The following is a 22,761-nucleotide window of genomic DNA, read 5'->3' as shown; positions in this document are numbered from 1 at the left end:
CTGATCGACTTCCTCACTGCAGTCGCAACCATCTATGCTTCCTCAACAATCCTCACTAGAAATGATCATAAGGCCTCAATGAGTCTCAGACATATTCTGAGAAATTTCAAAACTAAATCACGTTGGCGTGATGGCGTTTTCACATACATTGCTATGTCCATGTTGCACAAGATCTGTTTACCTTATGTGATCAATTGTATTTATGTACAACAGCTGCATTTATCGAGCTTTAAAAACAGTTTGATCTTCAAATGTTTACATGTTATGGTACCTGCTGTGACATTTGCTATATGGGTTGAATACAATACCTGGTGGAAGTTAAGTGTTACTGTGTCTATGTTAGAGTTAGAGGAGCAGAGAGGATTTCAAGCATTTTCAACCTCCTCGCAGTTGAGGAAAGGAAATAAACTACGAGGGTTCATCCTGATGCTTCTTCTTTCGATCTTGGTTTGGCCAGCCCTCTATAGAGGACAGAGTTTCTATGTTCCAAGTGGACATATTGGACATGTTTTTCTTCAGGCAAGCGTATTGTATTTGGGGAAGGTCATGACTTGGATGGTTTTCACAGTTTATTACTTGGATTGCAAAAAATTTCAGCAGAAAAGGTTGTCACCTATTCTTTAAGATCCGTAGCTCACTAGTTCATAGTTTGTTAACAAGTTTTTGTATGTTTCAGTTTGTGACATTGTGTTATCACTTGTCAAGGTTTGGCCTAGTAGTCAAATAGCTATATCGAGTTTGGGTGACTCTCTATTATGTGATCGTAGGTAGATTCAATGTCAGATTTAGAGTGAAAGCTGCAATTTTTGTCACATTCCATTGTCTGATAATGTTGACTTTTTGAGCAATTGGTATACTATAACTTTCAAATACCAACCAACCCAATGGCACTGAAAAATTGAATCGAAAGGGATTTAATTCCAGTCAGTCATTTGAAAAGGGATTCAATCGATGATGATTTCAGGTTCTTCTGAGTTGTTTGTTTTGAGTTCTATGTCTATTCCATTCAGTGAATGAAATAATATTATCCAATCATTCAGTAGAGTTTCTTGTTGGTTTACAATATGCTTTCACTCTAGTTTATTCACAAAACTAGGAACAGCTTAAGCAAATTGGGATGAAAATGCAGTTATGTTAAGTACATTATTCAGATGTGAGTAAACCGTATTATCATGTATTTTTTCAAGAATTCCAGTCGTACTAGTACAGTGTTCATCCATACCGATGGAATTGATGAGAAAAAAAGCCAAAGTATAGACAATTTGAAGTTTTGAACTTATATTAGGTGCCTGTTTTTATTCTCTTATGTATGTCTTGCTCGCCCAAACCTTGTCCTGTATTATTTGGACATTTAGTACTCAACAAGGTTGGTAATTACTTAGTTTCAGATGTAGTTGGAATCATCGACTTCCAAAAATAGAAGCACCGGCTAGTGTTGTAAATCTGTAATGTTGTATCATATATGATGAAACCCAAGTAGTGAAAAGAAATATAAAAACTCACAATCTTCCAACTTGGAAATGAAGAACTTAGTAGATCCCGTGCAGATGAAGCAATGGTTTCATGGCACGTTTGCGATAGTCATATTAGCCATGAAAATCCCCTTCAGAAATCCCAATTTCATAACCTTCACATTGATTACCTCAATTCCACTATTTTTCATAACTTTAATCCCTGAACTACCTCATGTTCAGAACCAGCTTACTCACTTGTTCATAGAGGCATTCGTAAAGCGAGAAATTCTTACTAAACAAACCCTAAAGACCATTGCTGTAGATTTGTCATGGGCTGTAGAACTAGAACCGATTATTCAGTTTCTGAAATTTTACACTGTTGGCCTAGTCAACTTCCTCACTGCACTTGCAACCATCCATGCTTCCTCAACAATTCATACTAGTAATGGTGATCACAGAGCCTCTGTGTGTCTCAGAGATCTTCTCAAAAGCACCATAACCAAAACACAAACACGGTTGCGCGACGCTGTTTTCACATTCATTGCTATGTCCATTTTTTATATCGTTTCTCTACCTTGTGTGATCTATTCTATTCATAACCAACAACGGTTACATATTGATGGGTCTGTACGTGTTGTAGTTCATGCTGTGACATTTGCTATATGGGTGGAATGCAATGCCTGGTGGATGCTAAGTGTTGTTGTGTACATTTTAGAGTTAGAGGAGCAGAGAGGATTTCAAGCATTTTCAACCTCATTACGGTTAATGAAAGGAAACATACTACGAGGGTTCTTCTTGTTGCTTCTTTTGTCTGTTCGAATTCGAAGCTCGGGTTGGATTACCAGCCCTCATAGGGGTTGGTGTGTTCCACGTAGACATATTGCATATGCTTTCCTTCATGCAACCGTATCGTGTTTGGAGAAGGTCATGACCTGGATGATTTTCACAGTTTATTACTTCAATTGCAAGAATCGTCAGCAGAAAAGGTCATAGATATTACTCACTAGTTCAATAAATAGTTTGTTTAAAGTTTTTGTTATGTTTCAGTTTGTAACTTTGTATCACTTTGGCAAGGTTTGGTCTGGTAATCAAATCGCTATGTTGAATACTGCTTCTAGATACAGTTTACTACAACTCTTAACAATAACTCCCATGAGAAGTATAGTAGTAGAGAAAAATCAATTTAGGGTGATTTCTGTTATGTGATTGCTGCTAGATTGTTAGTCAGATTCAAAGTGGAAGATGTTGTTTTGGACAAATTTCAATGTCTAATAATGTTGAGGAACAGGTATACTATCATTTTCAGATACAAACCAATAACCCAATACCCACTGGGTTAGAATTGAAAGGGATTTAACAATCTTGATTATATAACCCCCTTCTTAATTTGCAGCAAGTGAATTACTTAAGGGCTTGGCTATGGAAAGCAACCATATCATGTTGAAGGACTTGAAGCCGAAGCTTGGAGTCTTTGATATACTCAGAGAAGCTCTTTGTTTAGTCTGCAAGAGTCGCAGATTCCTTATACTCTCCTTCCTCACGTCTCTACCCTTTTTTTCTGTTTCTCAATTTACTATGAATCACACCTGCAAAGAACCCTGGTTCAAATCTTACAGTTTCTAAAACAAAATTCTGATTTGTTACAACTATGATTGGCAAACACAGCTCCATACTACAAAAAGTTTGGCCCAGATGTTTTCCAACAACTTGATACAAATGGGAATTCTTTATCAGATACCTCTCCATCTCCTAGAGCTTTTCAGTGCTTTTGTCATCATCAATTCGGCCTCCAAGATAGACGGAGAAGGGAAGTTCGGGGAGGTTTCCAGTGGTAACAGTGTTACCAGAGCGGTGCGCGCTAGAGAAACTCTGATCACATCCATCCGGGTACTTTTCTTATTAACTTGTACAGTACTTGGATCAATATGGTTGGTACTATAATGTGTTGTGGAGTGTTACATACGGCAGCCTGTATGGCACTGCTAGCAAATTACTTGGAATGGGGTGCAACATGGAACATGAGTATTGTGATCTCATCACTGGAGAACACACATGGGGCTAATGCATTGATGCTTTCAACCTATCTAAGCAAAGGTAGAGAACAGCGGCAAGGACTTTTATTGACGCTTATTTTCAGTGTTTGGGGACTCAGTTCAAGGCTGGCATACCTCTTCTTTGAAAGCTCCAAAAGAGGAATTGTTGCTCAGATAGACCTTTTATGTACTGGCAATGTGTTGAAGTGGGTTGCATACATGATTTACCCCCAATACTGCAAAAAACAGATTTTAGAGAAGAGAGCTGATTCGGAAATAGGACTAGTAGAGAAGTAACAAGACCAAATAAGAGGGATAATGAGGGACATGTATATGAATGATGAATGTAGACCATCTATTTGGAAGTTACCACATCAGAGTATTTGATTTGCAGAATTAAAGTTACTACTCTAAAATAGACTATGGAGAAGGCAATTCTTCCGGATAATTTGGAAAGCCAAGGGGCAACTCGAACATTGAACTATCATCTAAGCTACCGATGAGAGCGCGCCCCAACGCATATCCTAGTGCACGTGCCACAGGGAATGCCACCGCATTTCCAACTTGGATGTATCTAAACAACGAGAAATAAGATGTAAGTTTCACTCTGTTTCAACTAAGAATGAACTGCACCATCAGTGAAACAAAAGACAACACTGTAATGTCACAATACCTTTCTTTTACTGTCCCGCAGAGTTTGTAATAATCAGGAAAGCCTTGTAATCTTGCATTTTCTCGTATTGTCAACACCCTGTCTTGCTCAGGATGCAAGATAATCTGTACAAAAATCCAAATTATGTATCTCATTCATGTATACGTCAAAATATAATGCCACAAATATAGATCATACGTGGTTGTGTGGCTCAGCACGAGTAACAACAGTAGATACAATTTCATCCCACCACAAACGTCCGAACGGTCTGCAAAATTGTTAGAGATGACAGATGATGATATTGAATATTCGAATACCTAAATTCTGGATCTAGAAAATTAGACACTTACTTTTTGGATTTCCCTTTCTTAAATGACATAGCATAGTCAGGAACCTATAATTACAATTTCAAGACATTTAAGCAGTGGTGGAAATTGTGTAATACCAACAAGTATAGTATGGAAGTAAATCACAAAAGAAAAACTTCAAATAGATACTATGTTTACCAAAGGATTGCCCGACTTCAATAAGGCTCTCTGTTTTGCAGGATCAAAATAAACTGTTTTACCATCAGGACGCAATAGAACCCCTTCCAGGTTTCTGAAATTCGCACCCTGATTAACGCATAAATAAGTTCAGATAACATGATTATATCAATTATGGAAACCAATTATATGTAATCATGTACTGAAGATGAAGAAAGGAATAACCTTCACTTTGGGAATGCAAAGTATACGATCATAATCATCATCACTCACTTTCAAAGGCTGGTGATCATATAGCGTCACATTATAAGGCTCACTCCTAGAAGACCCCAGCAAATCTGCATCAAGAGAAATACATTATTTTTAGGTTGTTCAACCACCCCTACCATCACAAACTACACAATGCTTCCTGGACATCGTTGCTGTTGCTACTTTGCTATTGCTAGTTTATGCATAATATCTTCTGTGTGTACCTGGCTAACTGTAACTCGGCAAATCCTGTAATCCTAGCTATAAATATTTATGAATTAACTGTAATTCGAGCTCTGAGGCTTGACTAACCTTCATACATAATTATTATTGCATCCATACTTTTTACTCAACAATATAACCAAGTCTTATACACATGCCCGATCCAGAACTAATGTATTTATCAATATTGTTTCCAAGGTATCTTTTTCTTTTAATACTTGCAACAATAGTATACAATGTGCCTACATTCTTCCCCGTATACAACACAAGTGAGAAGTGTCAAATCACTAATGATCCATTCTATTTGTCCCTATTTAGCACTACTTTCTCAATTACTGTCATACTATTAAACGATAAAATTGGAAGCTGCAAAGAAAACAGACTAATGAGAACATAATTCAGTGCAATCATACAATAAACATAAACATCTTACAGTTTTTGCTAAGTCTTATCATTTTCTGGAACTCAGTCTGAGGGAGACTCCCATAAGGCATCTCATCACGCAACTCGTTATATTCTACCTGAATAACATATAATGGACAATATATGAGAACATTGTTAAGGCGAAGAATAATTATTAATAAAGAGTTCAAGAATCAAGACTTTACAGCAGGAAGGTCAGACAAGGCATCTCCTAGTAAGAGTTTTTCTCTTAATGCAGCTTGATGGCCTTCACTACAAACTACATTATCCTGTAAATATCACACATTTTAAGGCAAAAGCATAGAGAAGCAAACTTGAAACATTGTTGAGACTCATACCTCCCATTTTTTAGGAATATGACCCTTGACAATAACATCATGGGTAGGAAGTGGGTATTGAGGTAAGCACTGTAAAAATCAAATAACCTCCATGAGGATTGAATCAGTCAGTGATAAAAATGAGCAATTGAATCAACATACCTCTGTAGGACATGCCCCCCATAGAAACACACGCATACGGTATTGAGGAAGCCCGTATGCTCCTGCACCCATCATACCAATCCTTGTCTGATAATTCATATCAACAAGACGTCCAATAGCATATCGACCAAGGAATCCTTTAGCAAATTTTAAAAGGTCGACCACATTTTCCATCAAGACATATTTAGGCTTAAGGTGCTGAACTATGTCCATGAATACAATCGCCTGCTTGTTTTTCTTATCCTCCAAAGGTTTTTTTTTGTTCCTAAATCTGTTATAGCCACTTATACCTTGGCAAGGTGGGCCACCACACACGACATCAACATCTCCCTATAACAATTTTACATTAACCTTTAGTTACAATTAAATAAACAAACCAACTACAATAATTAAAAGAAAAAAACCTTAAATTGTTGAAATTCAAACTTACTGGTAAAGGCAACAATTTTGAATTAAAGCTGCGTGAAACAAATTCTTCTACACAATTTTTGCAATCCCTGTTTAATAGATAGTTAATCAGTTAAAGTAAGACCTTAAATATCCAACTACAAAAGTATTGCAGAGATCGAAGAGTACCTCAGTGAATCAAGAGGCTCCCAAGTATCTTCATCTGAATCATAACCCTTCCAATGGACCTAAATGACATACATCACAACGCCAATTCTTTACATTGTGTTTTGGAAAATGACCACACAGGTCATTTATTAAAAGCAAATAATCAATTATTCATTACAAATGAATGCAAGCACAAACATACATTCAAATATGCAAATAGCCAGTGGTGTAGCCAGAAATTTAGGCCGACTGGGGCACAAAAGTTAATAGTAAAAATATTTCATTTGTCTATACTAATAACCAAATATATTAGTCCGCCTATATATACTTGTGAAAATAGTCTTAAGAGATTTTATATTTTGAATTTGATGCAGAACAGTCTTCATAGTCTAAACTAGTGGATATGTCTTCCCCGATATATTAATTTAAACAATCCTTCATAAACTCCTCACAATTCGCCTCCATCACCAAGTTAGTCTTCAGTCTTCACAATGTTTAACTTAGAAAAAAAAACTTTATCTACACTTGTAATCACAATTTGTAAATTTAATGTACATTAATAGATGACTAAAAAATTCTAATGGAATATATTATATATATATATATTAGTAATAATCATCATTATTAAAGTCAATTGAGTACATAATACAAAAAAATAAAGAACAAAATAAGACACTAAAGTGCACATATTCCCCAAATTCAGCTTATATGTAATGAAGTGTTAGAAAGTCAAGCAGTAAAATCATATGCATAAATATTGATTGTTCTATGTATAGGTCGTGTATTAGCTGTAGCTTTCCTTATGAGTATTTTAGGAAGTCAATTGAGTACATAATACAAAAAAATAAAGAACAAAATAAGACACTAAAGTGCACATATTCCCCAAATTCAGCTTATATGTAATGAAGTGTTAGAAAGTCAAGCAGTAAAATCATATGCATAAATATTGATTGTTCTATGTATAGGTCGTGTATTAGCTGTAGCTTTCCTTATGAGTATTTTAGGAAGTAATTAGCTGCTGATTTGTAGGATCAGAGGATTCCTCTATTATAATCACTTATGTATAAATGGGGTAACCATGTATCATGAAATGATCTATTACCAATCTTGTTCACACGATCAGTAGCTGACCGTGGAATTCATGCTCAAACATTATTGGATGTAAATCTAAAGGTAGGGAGAATCTTTTTAAAATTGAGTTATTTTATTTTCAACCCTTTGATTTACATCCAATGGTAGTTGAGCATGAATTTCACAGTCAGCTACTGACCGTATGAACAAGACTTGATCCATTACACCAATATCTTCTTCTCTGATTTCTCTTGTTTTTCATAGTCTACATATTACATATAATATTAATGATAATTTATATATATATTAATAATATTTTGGTGATTTAGTGAGTGGGGCACTAGTGTAATTTTTTTCCATGGTATTTTTCCTATAAATGGTGATTGGGGCACAGGCCCTAGTGAAGCTCTATGTGTCTCCGCCCCTGCAAATAGCTCTTGCTTAGGTACTAAAGTTGATACCTTGAGATACAACCCCTTATCTTTCTCATCAGGTTCCCCATAACATATATCAAGTATTCTTTCAACTTCATAAGCCTCAGGATCTTCAACATTATCCAGGTTCTCGTCATCATTTTCTGAAGTGTCATTTGCAACAAAGTTGAAAGGTATATCCGAAGTGTCTCCCTCGATCAAATTAAAACAAATGCATAGATCCTTCCACCGTTGTAGCAACATCAGAAAGTTTTCCGCATATGACATTCTAACCTGAAATAGAAGTTCGCGAAAAAATAATGTTAATAGAACTTAAGAAACTATACAGATAGAATAAAAACACATGCGAGCTATTAACACATACCTCAGTTTCTGGATGATTAAGCTTTAGACTTTGGAGTGCATATTTGTTAATATCAACAGCCCATTTCTATACCATAAATAAGAATTGAGAGAAATAAGCTCAAAATATCTTGAGTGAAAGAATGACACATGATAATAGTTAATTAATAATTAAAGAAAGAACTTCAAAAGATTTTCACAGGAAACAAGCCAAACTCATGGCCTCTAAGTGGAGGAGATATGGAGACAATCATACTTTTTTGTATCTGAATGAGGAATCTCCCTCTTGAATAAATTGGTATCATTTTAAAAATTAATAATTAATTCAATACTTTAAAAAGAAAATTGTTAAAATATGTCTTCTTCATTTCAAGTTGCTACTAGTCTTTGAATAAGAAATAGATTTGTACCAAAGCATATGTTAAAAAAGTACAAAGATCTAAAGTTTAGCAAATTATGAAACAAAACATACAAAGCAGATTATGATATCTTTCTCTATTAAGAATGTCAAACCTGAATGCAAGCCTGATAGGAAAAGTGACTTACCGTAACTAGATTTACGTTGGATAAACGGGCACCCAAACAAAGACCGGTGGACATTGCACCACATCCAGCATATAAGTCAAGCACTTTAAGTTCTTGTATACATTGTTCCTTGACGATGGAGCTTTCTGTAAGTTCTGAGTTACCGTCACAAGAATCTCCAACAACAATCTTTGATGCAGTATGGCGATCAGCTTGCTTATTGTCTGTGAGTTCAATATATGGAAAAATGAATGGTATATCCTTGTGAATAAAGGGTTGTTCAAAATGACACATCAACCAACTTATTAACATATATGTAAGATAATAACCTGGTAATAAATTGACAAAGCTTGAATGAAGCACCACGTATTTGGTGTTGCAATAATATTTGCAACCTTCTATGAGTTTATCCTTTACATCAGGATCAACCTAAAGAAAAAATCATAATATTCTTGTTAGATTGTCAACTATATACATATATATATATATATATATATGAGGGCTCTTCCACTAAGGGATAGCTCATTAACCAACTTTTTGACTACATTTCAACATCTCTACCGTTTGACTTTTAGGGTCTAATGTGTAGATCACCCCTGTAAAATTTCAACCAAAATGGTGATCGTTAGAGTATCAAACTTGGCGAAAGCAATGGACACACTAAATCTGTCAAACATAAACCATTCATGGTTATAAGTTTAAATCACAGTTTTGAATGCTTAAACACTTCCATTTTGGCTGAAATTTTACAGATGTGATCTATACATTATACTATAAATGTTAAACAATAGAGATACTGAAATGTGATCGAAAAGTTAGTCAAGTGACCTATATCTTTTTTAGACCCCAAAAAGAGATCCCTTAGTGGAAGGGCCCTGATATATATATATAGGAAAAGAGTGATTTCGAATTTCATGCATACATGTAAAGCCAATCGAACAATACTAATCTTCTCAAGGAGACAATCCAAGGAATTGCGGTCCTTCACATCTGAGTAGAATATGCGCCTGGTATCAATCGCAACACTTTTTTTAACGGCCTAAAACACAATAAAAAAGAAAATGAATAGTATCATTAATCATCAAGGCGGTGAAATAGCAAAAATTATATTTAAAATTTTATGTGATCAAACTTACGGTGTCTTTAACTCGGTAGTACCACTGAGCTGTAAAGTATAATTGGCTATCAACGGCCTCAAACATTTCTATAATCTTGCAAATGTAAGGTGGCTTTCCTTCTTCAGCCTGAAGGATCAAATAAAGCAAAAATGATTAATTAATGGAAGACAAAAACGAAAGGACTATATTCAAGTTTCATCTAAATGATACCATATGTAGGTGATAGCTCTTCCTTAGTTATAAACACTATTTAACTAATTACAACCAACATGTATAATGGTTTTTGCTTTCTCTATCAAAGTAAATATGTAATGATTTTTGTTTTCTTTCTCCATCACAGAGAATGATCAATCTAGAATTTTATGTTTAATTTTATTAGCGAGATCAGTAAAATGAGGATAAACGAAGGATCAATGAATACCTAAACTACTGATACCAAATAAAAAATGTGTATTTCCTCTTGAATTGATCAATGACAGAATGTACAGTAAATATAAGATCACAACCACAATCTTCCAATCTACAAGATATGGTAATTGTAGACTGATACTATAGTACAGCTAAACACAATTATGACAATTAGTTTTGATATTATAGCTATACACAATCACTGATCCAAGATTGAAGCCATGATATTATTGCTATTACTCTATTTGATGTGGAAGATAGTGTGATTGGTGACCTATTACAGTGAGGAATAGTCAACAATAGTCATAATCACATCACAATATCAATTACATAATCAGAAAAGATTATAGAGAATCATGATCATGTGTTAAGCTATTGTGAAGAGCTGATTTAGCTAATAAATATAACAAGTGTGATTCTTATACCATCTACAATTTTAACAACGCTCCGGTAAATCCTTCCAACGAAGAACAACAAGACTTACTTGTACATGAGCATCATCATCTAGATGATATCTTACACCATCCACCTCAGCAGTCGTGAAGTGACGGCGGGCCTGAATCGGATTTTCATCTCTATTGAACAATAAATCACAATAAAATTGAATCAAAAACAGAGAACAAATTGTGCCTATCAAATCGAACAAACATAATCAACTGTAACAAGTTAGTAAATAGCAATTCTCACCCCTTTATGTACGTTTCGGGCCACCTCCTTCGCGCCTCCTTGTCGGAAAGCGGTTTGCCGACGAACATAGGCTCCGGCGCCTCCACAACAATGAAAGAAGCAGCTGCCTTGGCTTTGCCTCCCTTCGACTTCTTTGACGGAGAAGCTGCCTTGTCTTCGCCTCTCTGCCGCTTCTTAGATTCGGGAGCTGAGGCCGGAGGCGACTCGGCCTGGTTATTCGCCGCCTCTGGATTCACCTCTCCGCCGTCGACGACCATCGAAGTATCAGATTCCGGATCTGAGGCCGGAGGCGCCTTCTCCTCCTTCTTTCTTGCCTTCGCCTCTCCGCGGTCGATAATCACCGGATAAACGGCTGGATCCAGTGGAGGTTGCTCCCGCGGGGATCTCTTCTTATTATTCCAACGGAGCCTAGGGTTTTTGTTCCGATCGGTTCCCATTGAAACTGAGAGAGAGAGAGAGAGAGAGAGAGAGAGAGAGAGAATTTGGGATTTAGGGTTTAGAGAGAGAGAGAGAGGGATAGGGTTGTGAATTTGTATAGTGGGATTAGTGGCACGAAATTGTGGGGGTGTTGTGGAGCTGAGAGGGGTGAGCGGGAATTCAGACTTTAAAATTTGGGATTGGATATTTGGATTGACTTTCCGTCTCTTTTCTTAAAACGTTGCGACAGATTAGGGGTGTTGGGTTGGGCCTTAGGTGTGTTGGGCTTTGTTGCACTCGTACCACAACCATATTGTGTCACACTGTCATGTCATAGTCATACTGTGTCGTCGTGAAAGCTTATATGATTTGAATTGAATCATATGAGCCCCTGTAATATAAGAATGCATACTTGTATAGTATATACAAATTATGAGTTTCATTTTCTGGTAACTTCCTTCAACCAAACCATTGCAATACTCGTACGAATCTCATGTTTTTGAATATCTCGCAAGTGTACAACTGTATTATCATCTTTCAAATATTTTGTAGAGCGGATCCATATGTCCTATCATTTTCAATTGAACAGCTTCGAAATTTTGAATTTAAATGCATGCAAGTTTAGTCATTTCATTCACATGATTTGTACGCAACAGCAACATACAACCTACTATTGAAAACATGTATTTCATTAGCTAATTACAAAGTATTTCTTCAATTCATCAAATTTTGGTTGGAAGTTGGAAGTGCAATGTGGCAAATATAGCAAACAATTAAAACTTTACTCTGCATAGTTACATAGTCACGACTGTTTGTACCAACTAAATAATGTCGCAACTTATAGTCGAGTTCATATCCTTACTATCTATATATCACAATATGTGGTGAGAAACAACACGTGGTTGTTAAACGCCGTGAATCTACAATTTTTTCAGGTCACTTTCCCTCACGAACAAACCGTGAAAACCATACGGCACTCGCCGGGGCAGCTTCACGGCAGCCACAATGTCCAGCTCGGGCGACTTGGCGTCCATAACCAAAAACCTAGACTCCCCCGTCTTCTCATCATGAACATACGACACCAAGTACCCGTCGTCCTCCTCCGCCTCCGGATTCTCCGGCTCCCTCGCCACGAAAAACGGCTCTCCCCCGAAGCAATCCCGACCGTACATCCTACACCCCACTATGCTCTCCTTGTGCTCACAACCCGACACGTCGAGCTTCACCACTCCCGAGATCTTCGGCATGGGGTCGCCGATCGCCGCGTAGACGTACCGGTTCTTCTTCCCCTGGAAAGCCGGGTTGATCACCGCGAAGTCCAGATTCCGAGTCGATAGCGGTTGCCGGGAGACAATCCCGGTCTTGAGGTCGATCCTCACTTTCTCCACGAGCGCGTGGAGGAGCTCCATTCTCTCTAGTGTGTGCTCCGCCGACAAGATGTTCGGCGCCACCACCACTACAGCGTCGTCTTCGTCCCACGCGTTCACCGCGTGCATAATATTGAACCCCGGCACCTCAAACCACCTCATCTCCGAATCATCCGCTGCGTATTTCGGTATAATTCCGATTCTTGAGACCTTCGAAGCGTCCAGACCCACCGGAGATCCTCCTCCGATCATCTCCATAGGATTCATTCCGATCTGAATGTCGGCGAACACCGCGTACTTCTTAGTGATGGCGAAGTCGTGGAGTAGAGAAGGACTCGTCATGGAGAACACCGGCACGTCCGGCTGCTTAGCTCCGGTGGGGTCAAACCGAAAGTAAGTTAAAAACGGCGGCATAGGGCCGTAACGGAAAGCGAAGGCCTCGCCGGTGTCGGGGTCGACTTTTGGATGCGCCGTCATGCTCATGAACAGCTCGCCGTTAAAGTCGTGACGTCCCACCGTCTCGACGTCGCCGTCCGCCGTCAAACGAACCTCATAAGGGAGATCAGACTCACCGAGCGCGAAAAGACGGCCACCGAAGAGCGCCAAACTTGTGTTGGCGTTGCCAATGCCGTTAATAGGGTTGTAGAGCCCGGAAGCCACGCGGACAGCGGAGAGTGCCCCACGTGTGGCGGAGGCGGTGAGGCCATTGAAACCGGAGAAGACGTTGGGGAGGAGAGGGAAGCCGGCTTCGCGCTCGACGGTGTATTTGTACGTCTTGACGTAGCGGCTGCAGAGGACGGCGCGGCCTTGGGAGATTCTGATGGAGTGGAGCATGCCATCGCCGTCGAAGAGGTGGTAGGGCCCGCGAGGGAGGTATTGTGGGTTAGGGCCGTTGCGGATGTAAGCGCCGTCGAGGCAGGAGGGCAATGCGCCGTGGATGACGTCGCACTCGGTGGGTGGGAGTTCGGAAATGGGGGCGAAGTTGCCGGAGAGGACGTGTTTGGGGTCGACGGAGGGGCGGATGGGAGGATCGACGAAGGTGTTGATGAAGTCGTCGAAGAGGTTGAAAATGACTGATGGGAGTGTTGGAGGTGTTGTTGCATTAGGTTTTGTGGTTGATGAGTAAGATGGAGTAGTTCTAGTAGTTGTAGTTGAAGTAGTCTTGTTCTTTGGTTGTGTTGTAGTTTTTGGCGGGGTTTGGGTGGCGGGTTTCTCTTCGATTCTGACGGAGGAGATATAGAGGGGTTTGGTTGGGTTGAGTTTCGGAGCTGTTGTGGAAGATTGGGTTGGAAATGTGGAGAGGAAGGAGGAGGACAAGGAATCCATGGCTGGGTGGAGTGAGCTAACAGATGGCTTGCTTGATTGAGCTAAATAAGTGTGGCCGTGTTGGTTTGGGTGGGATATTTTGTTCATGTATGAGGTGGATAACACAACCCAGAAGTTGATGGAGGGGCCACATTATAGTTCTAGGGTTCGATCTGAAATGAATGGTAAAGGACCACAGCATTAGGGATTAGAGATTTATATGAACAAGGGAAAATAACATTAGGGGATATAGGAGTTTTCTGTGTCACTAGAAAGCATTGAATATAGTGGGACTCTGATTAAGCATATCCATGAAGGTCAATTTTCTTCTCGTTTGATGAAGCATTCTACAATCAGTGATAAATCGAATAAAGCTTGTCCAGAAAACCTCACAGCTCGGAGATTTATAGAATCCTAGCCTCTTATGCAAATACAAGTTTTGATACAAACAATGTCAGACTTTAGGTTTAGCTTGAACTCCGACACTTGTATGAAAGTCTCAACTGATTCGCCCAAATTTCTTTTTGTATACGGCATATAAATACAAGACACTATGAAAAATGGTTCAAATTTACACCTACACGAAAGTCTCGCCTGATTTGTACCATGAAATTAAGTTAGGCTCAGGCAGATGCTCACCGGGAGACATGATGTAAGGCTCAGGAGCATAGCCCAATTTTGATTGACATAAATCTACTCGTGTTTCCTAAATAGAACAAGAAAATGGGGACGGTCCAGAAACTACCAACCATCTGGGCCGTTTTAAGAAAAGGTACAAAAACTGTTTCCTGAAATGGGATCCAAGCGAGAGCTATACATAATCATCACAACTCATCCGCGGCAACCATATAGGCAAATAGATTTAATGAAAATTGAATGGAGGCAAAAACTTGTTTGCACATATAAATCTCATGACCACTAATAATAAGGAAAGATGACATGATAAAATATTTCTGATCCAACTACAGCTCTAGAGACCCCAATTGGGACAACAGTAATTTGAATATCAGATTATTTAATGGTTCATTGCTAGATAAACCATTTCAACTACGAGAAGAAGGCAGGTATTCAGCATGAGCATATCTGCTTGTTTGATGCCCGGAGAGAATTTTCCTCATGTTGCTTTTGATTCAATCACCTTCTTTGCAAAAGATGGTAAGCAGAAAGCAGCAGTGTGAATCTGGAAGTGAAAACAAAAACTACTAAATGAAACGGCTATAGACTCTGACCAATTTACTAAAACGGTAATCATTATCAATTTCTTTAAAAAAAAAACAGACAGACTAAAGCAAGACCATACCTCAGCGTTGTAAAATTTCAAGGGGTCTTTAGAACCGTCATTTTCAGGTAACGGATTTACAGGGTGCTTGAAATCAACAGCAGGTCCCTCGGTCGAACAAAGCATGAAACCAATCACTCCACTGAAATACACAATAAAAAGCAAATTAGCAGCAGTAAAGATAAATACAAGACTACCAATTGTTCTGTGCACTCCGTAACACAATACAGTTCTCATAATCCAAGACCTCAAGTCAAGGGGACGCAAAAGTATCGTTTTCAGGAAAAATAAACAAAACAAAACAAAAATATAATCATTGAGCAGTTAATATGTTGGCTATTTTTATTCAACACCGGCAGCTTGCAACATAGAGGATGTAAAAAGACTCAGAAAAGTGTATGCCTTGGATATGTAGGGACTGTTGTCCATGCGTAGTTGACAGAGCCTTTGAATATCTGATGGCAGTTTGACACAATATCCTCAATAATGTGCATGTGAAGCCATATACTCTCTGCCTGGGTGCACACAACTCCTCCTGGTCGGAGAGCGTTTGCTACCGACTGGAAGAAGGGCTTCTCAAAAAGCTCTTGTGCGGGACCTGATTAAGAAACAAACACCAAAACCAGTAGTTAAGCAATTTCAATGTTTCTATACAGCCAAGATGAATATGATATTTCTGTATCACAGTATTACCTATGGGATCAGATGAGTCCACAATCACTGCATCATAAGTTCCTGCTGGAACAGCCTTTAAAAATGCGACTCCTACAACATTAACATAGAACTTATGAGAAACGTTTGGAAAGGGAAAAAAAAAACAGAAGGCAAAGTTAGATTAAAGAAGAATAAACAGATCTTACCATCACCGATATTAAGAGTCACCCTGGGATCCTCATATCCAACAGCTACACGTGGGAAAAATTGTTTTGAAACCTGGAATGCAGAAGCAAGAACAAGTCACTATTTATCCTACAATTTCCCCAAGCTCGTTAGTACACTACAGTATAACACGTTCTAGCCAAACTGAATTTATCCAAGTGATGTACCAGCGCATATAGACATACATATTATGCATCAAATATTCCTTCAGCCAATGGGGATAACAGAAATATTAATAGCCTAATCAAAAGGTTTCATATTTTTACTTACATCAACAACCATCTTGTCAATCTCACATATATCTATTTGCTCAACAGAAGAATGACGAGCCACTTCCCGCAGTACACCACCATCTCCTCCACCAATAACCAAAACCTGATCAACACCAATTTAGAAAGATAATTAGTTGACAAGAACCCAAAATGAAGGATACTACATGACATCAAACATAATCTTCTCAGTGAAAATTTGAAAATCAATAGAAACATGGTTCACCAATGTAGCCTCAACCCATGTGTAATGTTCTAAAATTGAAAAATAATTTGACAATGTGTCAGTCTGGATTTACTACTTAAGAAAGATGTGTATATTTCTACTTTAGTCCTGTGTTTTGCAGATAATGAAATTACCTTCTTTGGATTTGGAATTGAGCAGAGAGGTAGATGGGTAATCATTTCTTGATAGGCACATTCATCCCTTTCTGTCAGCTGAATCACCCCATCCAAGACGAGAACCTTTCCATAGGTCGATGACTGTAAAGAGAATATGTCTCATCAATATATTCAAATTACTAGAAGATGTAAGACAACAATAACTTCAAAGTGTTAGTTACCTGGAAGACCATCACATTCTGATAATCCGATTTCCCTTGAAACAAAATTTTCTCTATTTTCAATGAGTGTGCTTCTCCTGCAACAGAATAAATGTAAATCAGGTTCCAAAATGTATGCAGCCAAATTCTCTACCATTCTACCAGAAAAAGGGAAGATACAACAATCCACACTAAACTCGGACAAAAGCACCTCTTATAAAACTGACAAAGCTGAAAACCTATTCTCCATGTCAATCATGATAGTGTTATCTATTCAAGTTTGAAAAACTGCACGTATTGAAACTTCGCGACATGCTATCATATAGCATCGATAGTTCAAACTTTCAACTGACCAAATAAGAAGCATCACAGTTCAACAGTTAATCACATACAAAAAAGTCTCCGACAGGAATTTTACATTCACCACGTGTCATAAACTTATATTCTTGAGTTCATATCACAGGCCCTGAACTCATTGATTAGCAAAAACAGGTGTTTAGAGTTATTTTGATTCATGGTAATCTGGTGCTGCAAAACCTAGTTCACTCGTCTTCGATACCAAACATGTCTCGCCAAAAAACATATACAAGCACAACGATTCACAAAACCCACATACATGTTCATACTCCAAAAACATTCATGAGCTATAAAAACAGGTCCATCAAAACAAAATGGTAGAGAGAATGAAAAAACTAACCAGGCCACATTGGGCTAATCTCAGAGAACCACCCGGGCATAACACCAGAGATGCAGTCCGGCTCCTTCCCAGTCTCGGTCTCCATAGCCGCCGCCGCTGCAGAGCCGCCGTTCTCTTCCTCCTCCCTGGCCCTCTTCACCGGAAAATCACCTGAACCCACGACGCCTTCTGCTGCCATGAAACCCAATAAAACCCTAACGAAACAAGAGACGTGAGGAGATGATGAGGAAGAAGAAGGCGAGCGGTTTAGGACTCTGGACAGACCACAGTCTTGGTGTGGCGAGCTTTGTATATATAGCCACGAATATATTGGGGTAATAATTAATATTTTATTGGGGTAAAAAGTAGAAAGGTAATGTTGGGAGAGGCGCAAAGAGTCTGATTAGTATTTGGTTTCTTTTTCTTTCCGCTTTTACCGGAGCTGTGAATTATTATTTTTTACCAAGAACGATGTATAAAAATGATGAGGTTCTCGATTAGGGTTTTGGGTGAATTTGGGGTTTGGTGCTTTGTCGGGATGCGGAGAAATGATCCAAAACATATGTGCTTTTGTTTGATTGTGTATGCTATAGAATGCCATTTGGCTTGTGATTTGTTACTAATTTGCCACTCAAAGGGTTGATTACGATTAGTCAAGCATCGAGATCACAGTTCAGTTGCATGTTTAGTCGAGATCATATTTAGGACATATGGTATCACTGTTTGACTAGATCGGCAGTTAAGCATTAAGATAATCAGCACTTTCGGGGTATAATGCTTCAATTCAGATTTAATTTTAATTAGTATCGGTGTGATTCAAACTTATGTTTATTTTTGTTTGGATAACACTCAAATTTTAAAGACAGAGGTTCTTTTCAGAAGTAACTTACTTTTGTGTTGATCACTGATTAGAGAAAAGTCTTTGGAATCAATTGATGTGGGCGGTGGCTTTTGTATGGATGGCCATGATTGTGGTATACCTTCACAATGGTCGAAGGGACACATTAGTTGTGGGGGCAGCGTATCAAGTGGGATGGATGCTACAATTTTCCCCTGATTTTGCTACGTTCGTTTTGAGCGTATCATTTTTTTCCTTTTAGCAGATTAAGGATACCTTCGTTTGCTATGGAGTTTGTGGATGCTTTGTACATCTAGACCCTCTAGTTGTTAGAAAAAGACAGTGTAGAGAATGTAACATACAATCACGTATATAATACTGTGAGATTCGGTTTTAAATGAATGTATGTATACGTTCACATTAAGATATGTCCTTATTAGAATCATCCTCTTAGTACATTCATACGTATCTAATTGAGAGTGATAGAGCATGATTACAAAATTAAGTAAGCATTTCTTATTGAGATTCATCATCATTCAAAAAACAAGTTTAATGGGTCAAATTCCACATTGATTTGGATGTACGTACTACAATTCTTCGTTCCTTATAAGTGAATCATGCATGTATTGGAAACTCGAGGACTTAAGGAAGCAAGTGGCAGAATTTTCTTTCCATGATAGCTTGATCGACCTAAGTGGGGGAATGATGGGTGTGTGTGTGTGTGACCAAATTGTTTGGTCATGATCACTTGTGGCTGAATTGCTTTCATCGTAAGATATGTAACAAGACAGCAATGATGCCCAAATGACCAACTTTTGTTACATGTTTGGGAACTTCTCCATTAGTCATGACCAAACAATGATGACCAGCCATGCACGAATAATGAATTTGATGTGAACTTTGGGTGTACGATTATGAACACAACGATATGATGATTCTGAACACGATGATGATGATGATGATGCCCATTTGCCTAGCTTCTACAGTTCCGAAAATCGTGGACATGCAAAAATCACTTGGTTTCAGATGAAGAGAGACTGAGAAACTTATAACATGGCTGCTGCAGCTTGTATTATACGTTCCATATTACTCATGTCTTATTTTAATGGTTAGTAACTCACTGTAGTATGCAACTTCTTCAGGATTGAAATACCAGTCTTTTGATTGTAGCACCACATTGAAAATCATACCAGTACAAGATGACAATTACTTTCGACCATAAAACTAACTAATACTGAAGAAAGTTTCACTAGATTGGTGTTAACAACTTACAATAAAGGAAAAAAAAAATACATAATTCCTCAGGCAAATATGACTGATTATAGTTTCGGACATAACATACACAATTAATAGGACTACAGGATCCCTACTTGTTAAGCATCGATGATGCATTGCTATATGTTAACAGCATCAATCAAATGTTGTTCTGAAATATTATGGATATATTACATTGCACATAAGCTTGTCATCGATCTGCGTTTGATTGAATTATATTAAATATTAGTGATGTTTAATTCATGGTTTGATCAGAGGCATCTTAGGGATAGAGAGTATTGGAATCAATGTCTGGTTGAAATTAAAGAACAGGTCAAGAAATTAGCAATTCGGTAAACTGAATATTCATGACATTTTAACATTGAAACACAGAAGGAAATCAAAAGTACATAGAGGAAATCCCTACGAACATAACCAGAACAGCAGCAAAAAAAAATAACATAACTGAAATGCAAAACAGGTCTTCTTCAAGCACAAACCCCAAACTGCAGAAAAGTGCAATTAATCACCATATGTAACAATGCCATCCATGATATTGGCCACAACCTCCTTAGAGTCCCTCAGTTTCTTGATACTCTTGTTCAGCTTCTCACGCTTAACAGCCACAGCCGGTGACTCCTCAAGCATCCTCTCAATTCCACCACCACCACCACAAGGCCCCATCAACTCATTAACAAACTCAACTTCCATCTCTTTGTTTACCAGATTTGAAACAGATAACTGCAAATGCAGCGCCATACAATCGACAAACCTCCTCAGCACAACTTTCCAATAAGCAGTCATCCTCATCTTCAGGTCGAAAGCCTGTGCAAGAACATGAGGGTGATGCCTAAGGACTTCTACCTCGACCTCCCCAATACCCTCTATAGCTATGGTAGAAGGTCGATTCTCATCATGCAGAACCCCATTCATAAATGCTTCCTGTTGAGCCATCAACTTATTCCTTTCAGCAACATATTCAGGAACACATGTATAGTCAGTAAGCTTCTCCATTTCAACAATCTCCATCATCCACCTAATGGACCTATCCTTCATCTTAGCCATCAGACTATGACCAGCTCTTCTGGCAGACAACTGAAGCTGGTAATAGTTCTCCGAGTGTTTCATCAAGACTGATATTACCACATCCTCAATGTAACTCCAGACTTGATCAACAAATCCAATAGGAATGCTTGAAATCTCCTTCACTTTTGATTGCAAGAGAATGAGAAAAGCATTTCGAGGAAAAAAATTGGGAAGAGCAATACCTTTGGCTTCTTCCAGAACCTTTATCTCAGCCATCAAAAAGTTTATCTTGGGGTCACTCTCCACACACTCGTAAAGATCATCAGAGTATTGATTGAGCATCTCCACCAAACGAGCCGTGCAGTGCATTCTTTTATCATCAAGATACTCATCAAATTCGCCTCGCATAAAGATTTTCCTGAGTGACTCCTTGGCACATCCAATGATCTGCATAAAAGCTGTCATTGCTTCTGCAACAGATGAGAGATTTTTTGGCATTTTGTTCAGCTCAGACAGACAAGCACTGAGTCTGTCATTGATCTTCTTAACAATCTCCGGCAAGTTCCTTGCTATACTGGTTGCTTGAATCTGCACCAGCTTTTGAGCCAAAACTGGAATGCCAACAATAGATTTGTCAATCTTGGAAAGAAGAGGATGCGTTTCAAACAGCTGGTGAGCAATAGCGCTTGCCTCCTCATATGTCTCATCTCCAATTCTGTTCCTTACACAAACATAGCCAAGTCCAATGTTGACATCATCAGCTGTAACCTTCTCCAATAGCCCCTCCGGTGCCTTATCAACCTTAGTAACCACAGCAAGAGTCCTTTCGCCAGTCTTATCCACGCTCTGCGACATCCTAATTGATTCACAAGTGGTAAAATCAACACTTGCAGACAGAACATTCAGAATAATGCTCTCTTCCGGCTTGATATACTCCATAATCATGTCTCTTATCTGGTCATAGATATTCTCAGGCTGGCCATGAACGGGAACTCTAGTGATTCCAGGAAGATCCACCATTGTTAAATCCGGTACTCCGTTCTTCTTCACTAGCAATGTCAATGGGGCATTGCTAATTCCCTTACCACCTCCAGCTATATCATTAGTTGCCTTCACAATGTCTTCACATATGTTGTCTTCATCGGTGCGGTCCACTCTGCCATTGTACTCCAAAGACAGCTCCGGCTCCACACTAGCATGGTGCTGCAGCCTCATAATGAGTGGCACCCTGGTGCAGATTCCTTGGCCTCGTGGGAGGCTGATGCCGGCTAGAGATTCAAGGACGCTTGACTTTCCCGATGACTGATCTCCGACGACTACGATTGTTGGTAGCTGAATGCCTTCATCCATAACCATGAGATTCCGGAGCTTGTCCACTGCATCAAGCAGAGGACGGATTCTGACGTTGTAAGACGACACAATCGGTGCTTCGATTGAGAGAGGTACTACATCTTGGACTTCCACTAACTCTTGGGATGCGTTTCCTAGTACGTTTGGGATTGATTTGTTTTTCCTGCTTTTAGAAGCAGTGTGCTGCTTTGCTCCTCCTGCCATTTCTAAGTGAATCGGAAAACAGATTGAGAAATTGAATATTGGAGAAGGAAGACACACAAGCTAAAGAATACACATGAAACTCGCTATTTATAACCAGTTTATGAACCCTTTGAGCTTCAAATTAAACTAAAACAACTCGTCAAATAAAACTGAAGTAAATGAAGGATCATTAATTCATTATCATGCCTGTCGATAGAAATCGATCACAACACTCGATG

The 22,761-nt window shown here is 38.7% G+C and overlaps 4 protein-coding genes and 1 pseudogene across 4 annotated transcripts; 1 reads left to right on the top strand and 4 right to left on the bottom strand.

The window, feature by feature from the left end:
* The first annotated feature begins 2,873 nt into the window (after positions 1 to 2,873).
* LOC126792502 (uncharacterized) lies at positions 2,874 to 3,784 on the top strand (annotated as a pseudogene).
* Positions 3,785 to 3,796: 12 nt separating this feature from the next.
* Positions 3,797 to 11,598, bottom strand: LOC126792879 (DNA (cytosine-5)-methyltransferase CMT3-like). The gene is made up of 20 exons (XM_050519385.1): positions 11,138 to 11,598; positions 10,935 to 11,025; positions 10,061 to 10,168; positions 9,847 to 9,963; positions 9,254 to 9,353; positions 8,946 to 9,148; positions 8,422 to 8,487; positions 8,085 to 8,330; positions 6,574 to 6,632; positions 6,428 to 6,494; positions 5,998 to 6,327; positions 5,857 to 5,925; positions 5,704 to 5,787; positions 5,529 to 5,616; positions 4,850 to 4,962; positions 4,646 to 4,753; positions 4,490 to 4,533; positions 4,338 to 4,407; positions 4,161 to 4,264; positions 3,797 to 4,061 (listed from the first exon to the last, which is right to left on the bottom strand). Exons 1-20 carry the CDS (start codon positions 11,572 to 11,574, stop codon positions 3,908 to 3,910), a joined length of 2,658 nt encoding a protein of 885 aa, XP_050375342.1. The 5' UTR covers positions 11,575 to 11,598; the 3' UTR covers positions 3,797 to 3,907.
* Positions 11,599 to 12,346: 748 nt separating this feature from the next.
* LOC126792880 (probable carotenoid cleavage dioxygenase 4, chloroplastic) lies at positions 12,347 to 14,370 on the bottom strand. The gene has a single exon (XM_050519386.1). The coding sequence runs from the start codon at positions 14,332 to 14,334 to the stop codon at positions 12,475 to 12,477; it is 1,860 nt and encodes a 619-aa protein (XP_050375343.1). The 5' UTR covers positions 14,335 to 14,370; the 3' UTR covers positions 12,347 to 12,474.
* Positions 14,371 to 15,068: 698 nt separating this feature from the next.
* LOC126792881 (spermidine synthase 1) lies at positions 15,069 to 18,153 on the bottom strand. Its single transcript, XM_050519387.1, has 9 exons — positions 17,893 to 18,153; positions 17,217 to 17,293; positions 17,014 to 17,136; positions 16,655 to 16,759; positions 16,366 to 16,438; positions 16,199 to 16,270; positions 15,908 to 16,103; positions 15,527 to 15,647; positions 15,069 to 15,406 (listed from the first exon to the last, which is right to left on the bottom strand). The coding sequence occupies exons 1-9, from the start codon at positions 18,068 to 18,070 to the stop codon at positions 15,341 to 15,343; spliced, it is 1,011 nt and encodes a 336-aa protein (XP_050375344.1). The 5' UTR covers positions 18,071 to 18,153; the 3' UTR covers positions 15,069 to 15,340.
* A 2,332-nt stretch (positions 18,154 to 20,485) lies between these two features.
* On the bottom strand, positions 20,486 to 22,543 carry LOC126792501 (dynamin-related protein 4C-like). Its single transcript, XM_050518913.1, has one exon. It carries the CDS (start codon positions 22,541 to 22,543, stop codon positions 20,486 to 20,488), a length of 2,058 nt encoding a protein of 685 aa, XP_050374870.1.
* Positions 22,544 to 22,761: the final 218 nt, after the last annotated feature.

The sequence above is a fragment of the Argentina anserina genome, chromosome 4, assembly GCF_933775445.1.
Source record: "Argentina anserina chromosome 4, drPotAnse1.1, whole genome shotgun sequence".
Classification (NCBI taxonomy): domain Eukaryota; kingdom Viridiplantae; phylum Streptophyta; class Magnoliopsida; order Rosales; family Rosaceae; genus Argentina; species Argentina anserina.
This window is presented reverse-complemented; position numbering and strand designations above follow the sequence as displayed.